The following is a 2,324-nucleotide window of genomic DNA, read 5'->3' on the forward strand; positions in this document are numbered from 1 at the left end:
ACTCCCTTCCTTGAAGTCCGTCCCCCTCACCCACAGTAGCTACATAAACCCTGTCCTCTCCAAAGCCCACTGTGGAAGAGGAAGCTGAACGCGTGAGAGCCAGAGAAGTTGGAGGGCACCAAGGAAACAAGGTTTTCTAGGCACCACCGGACCAATGTGCGTATGAACTCACAGACACTGTGGATGCATGCTTGGGGCCTGCATAGGACCCCACACTGAGAAGGAAATTGGACACAAACTCCACCCCTAAGCAAAACATCAGTATTCAAATGAATACTAAGGTATTTCAAATGTTTCAGTCAGGGCAAGACTGAGATAGTAAACATGGAAAATAGACTTCTATCATTTGCCCCTTTTTCTGAGAAAGGGCCTCTGTTATAGAATATTATTTTAAGATGTGTTATACTTGCATATAGTCTAGAACATTTGTTTAACAATGTAAAGGTGTGTTGCTTTTGTTTGTGCTGCATCTGTTTACCTCTGTGAAGCTGTGATTCTTTGCCTGTCTAAAACAGCTGATGGTCTAATAAAGAGCTGAGTGACCACTAGCGAGGCAGGAGCAAGGGCAGGCGGGGCTGCCAGGCAGAGGGTATAAAGAGAAGAAGAAATGAAGAAGAAAGGGAACAAAACAACAAGGAGAGGGAGACACTAAGGGCCAGCCACCCAGCCAGCCACAGACTAAGAGTGACAACAAGGAGAGGGAGACACTACGGGCCAGCCACCCAGCCAGCCACAGACTAAGAGTGAAAGTTAAGGTATACAGAAAAAGAGAAAGACAGAAGCCCAGAGGCAAAAGGTAAACAGGATAATTGAAGTTGAGAAAAGTTGTCTGGAAACAAGCCAAGCCTATACTAGGCATTCATAACTAAGAGTAAGCCTCTGTGTGTGATTTATTTGGAAGCTGGGTGGTGCCCCCCTCAAAAAGGCCGAGAGTAAAGGAGTAAAGAGTAAAAGACAAGAACTGCAGATTCCTGTGTAGCCCAGGTGGCCTGGAACTTGCAGTGTACACTAGGCTGGCCATGAACTCACAGACATCTTCCCTCTGCCTCTAAAATGCTGAGTATGCACCATTTGCCTCGCGATATGTCACTTTTCAGGTATGAATTTTTGAAATATTTTGAAATTGAAGTTATGTGAGCTTTACCTTCGTCTTTTCCTCGATGTTTGCGCCATAAGAAAGGAGAAGGGCAGCGATGGGCGGTTTGCCCACGTAGACTGCGTAGTGCAAAGCTGAGTTGTCATTAGCATCCTTTATATTTGGGTCAGCGTCGTGTTCAAGGAGCAAAGATACGATGACTTCTTTACACATTTGTACTGCCTGTTAGGATTATTTCCAAAACACATTGTCAGTTCTAAAAACAGTGTTATTCCACAGTCGTCACCAACTTGTTATGCATTTTTAATTGTTTCATGGGTATGTGTATTTTGCCGCGTGTATGCCTGTGCACCACTGTGTGCAGCACCCTCAGAGGCCAGAAGGGAGCATCGGATGCCCTGAGACTGGAATTATATACAGTTGTGAGCTACCACGTAGATATTGGAAATCAAACACTGGCAAGAGCAACCATTGTTTTTAAACCCTGAGTCATCTCCAGGCCCCAGTTAGTTATATTTCAATGTGGCAAAGCCATTTTCCTTCTAAGCATTTCCATTAAATCCATCGCCACTGAAATTTAGAAATCTGAGCTACCTTTACCAATGGGGTTGTCTTCTGGTTGTCAGCTGCATTGATTTCACAATTGTTTTCCACTAAAATATTTACTATTTCTTCATGTCCATAACAGGATGCAAAATGGAGGGCAGTTCTGCAGAAATGAGGGGTGTTTTTTCATTAAACAACACTATTTCATCATACACGAATGCACACATAACTGCAAATGTCAAATTACGTGCAACCTCTCTGCTTTGTTAACAGCTATTTCACTTATGCTATCCCCCAGACAGTTTAAGTACAGGAACCCAGAGGACAAAACTTTGTAAATAGTGGCTATTCTAGTTAGAGTTCCTAATGCTGGGATGAGCACCATGGTAGTGCACCATGGAGGGAAGGGTTGATTTCAGCTTACACGGCCAGGTAACACTGCATCACTGATGGAAGTCAGGGCAGGAAGCTGGAGGCAGATGCTGATGCAGAGGCTATGGAGGAGTGCTGCTTACTGGCTCTCTCAGCCTGCTTTCTTATAGAACCCAGGGCCACCAGCTCGAAATGGTATCATCCCCAATGGACTGGGTTCTTCCCCATCAGTTACTGCAGGGTTGCCTACAGCTCAATATTATGGAAACATTTTCTTTTTTTTCTTTTTTTCTTTTTTTATTATTATTAT

General features: G+C 44.0%; 1 protein-coding gene across 1 annotated transcript in view; it reads right to left on the reverse strand.

Annotated features, from left to right (window-relative positions):
• Nucleotides 1–2,324, reverse strand: part of LOC101994973 (putative ankyrin repeat domain-containing protein 19) — an 89,294-nt gene that overhangs the window by 26,234 nt on the left and 60,736 nt on the right. Inside the window, exons 3-4 of the mRNA XM_026783102.1 lie at nucleotides 1,691–1,805; nucleotides 1,145–1,318 (exon numbers count right to left, since the gene is read on the reverse strand). Of these exons, the coding sequence (XP_026638903.1) occupies nucleotides 1,145–1,318; nucleotides 1,691–1,805 (289 nt within the window). The remainder of the gene's footprint in view (nucleotides 1–1,144; nucleotides 1,319–1,690; nucleotides 1,806–2,324) is intronic.

The sequence above is a fragment of the Microtus ochrogaster genome, chromosome 16 (assembly GCF_000317375.1).
Source record: "Microtus ochrogaster isolate Prairie Vole_2 chromosome 16, MicOch1.0, whole genome shotgun sequence".
Lineage (NCBI taxonomy): Eukaryota > Metazoa > Chordata > Mammalia > Rodentia > Cricetidae > Microtus > Microtus ochrogaster.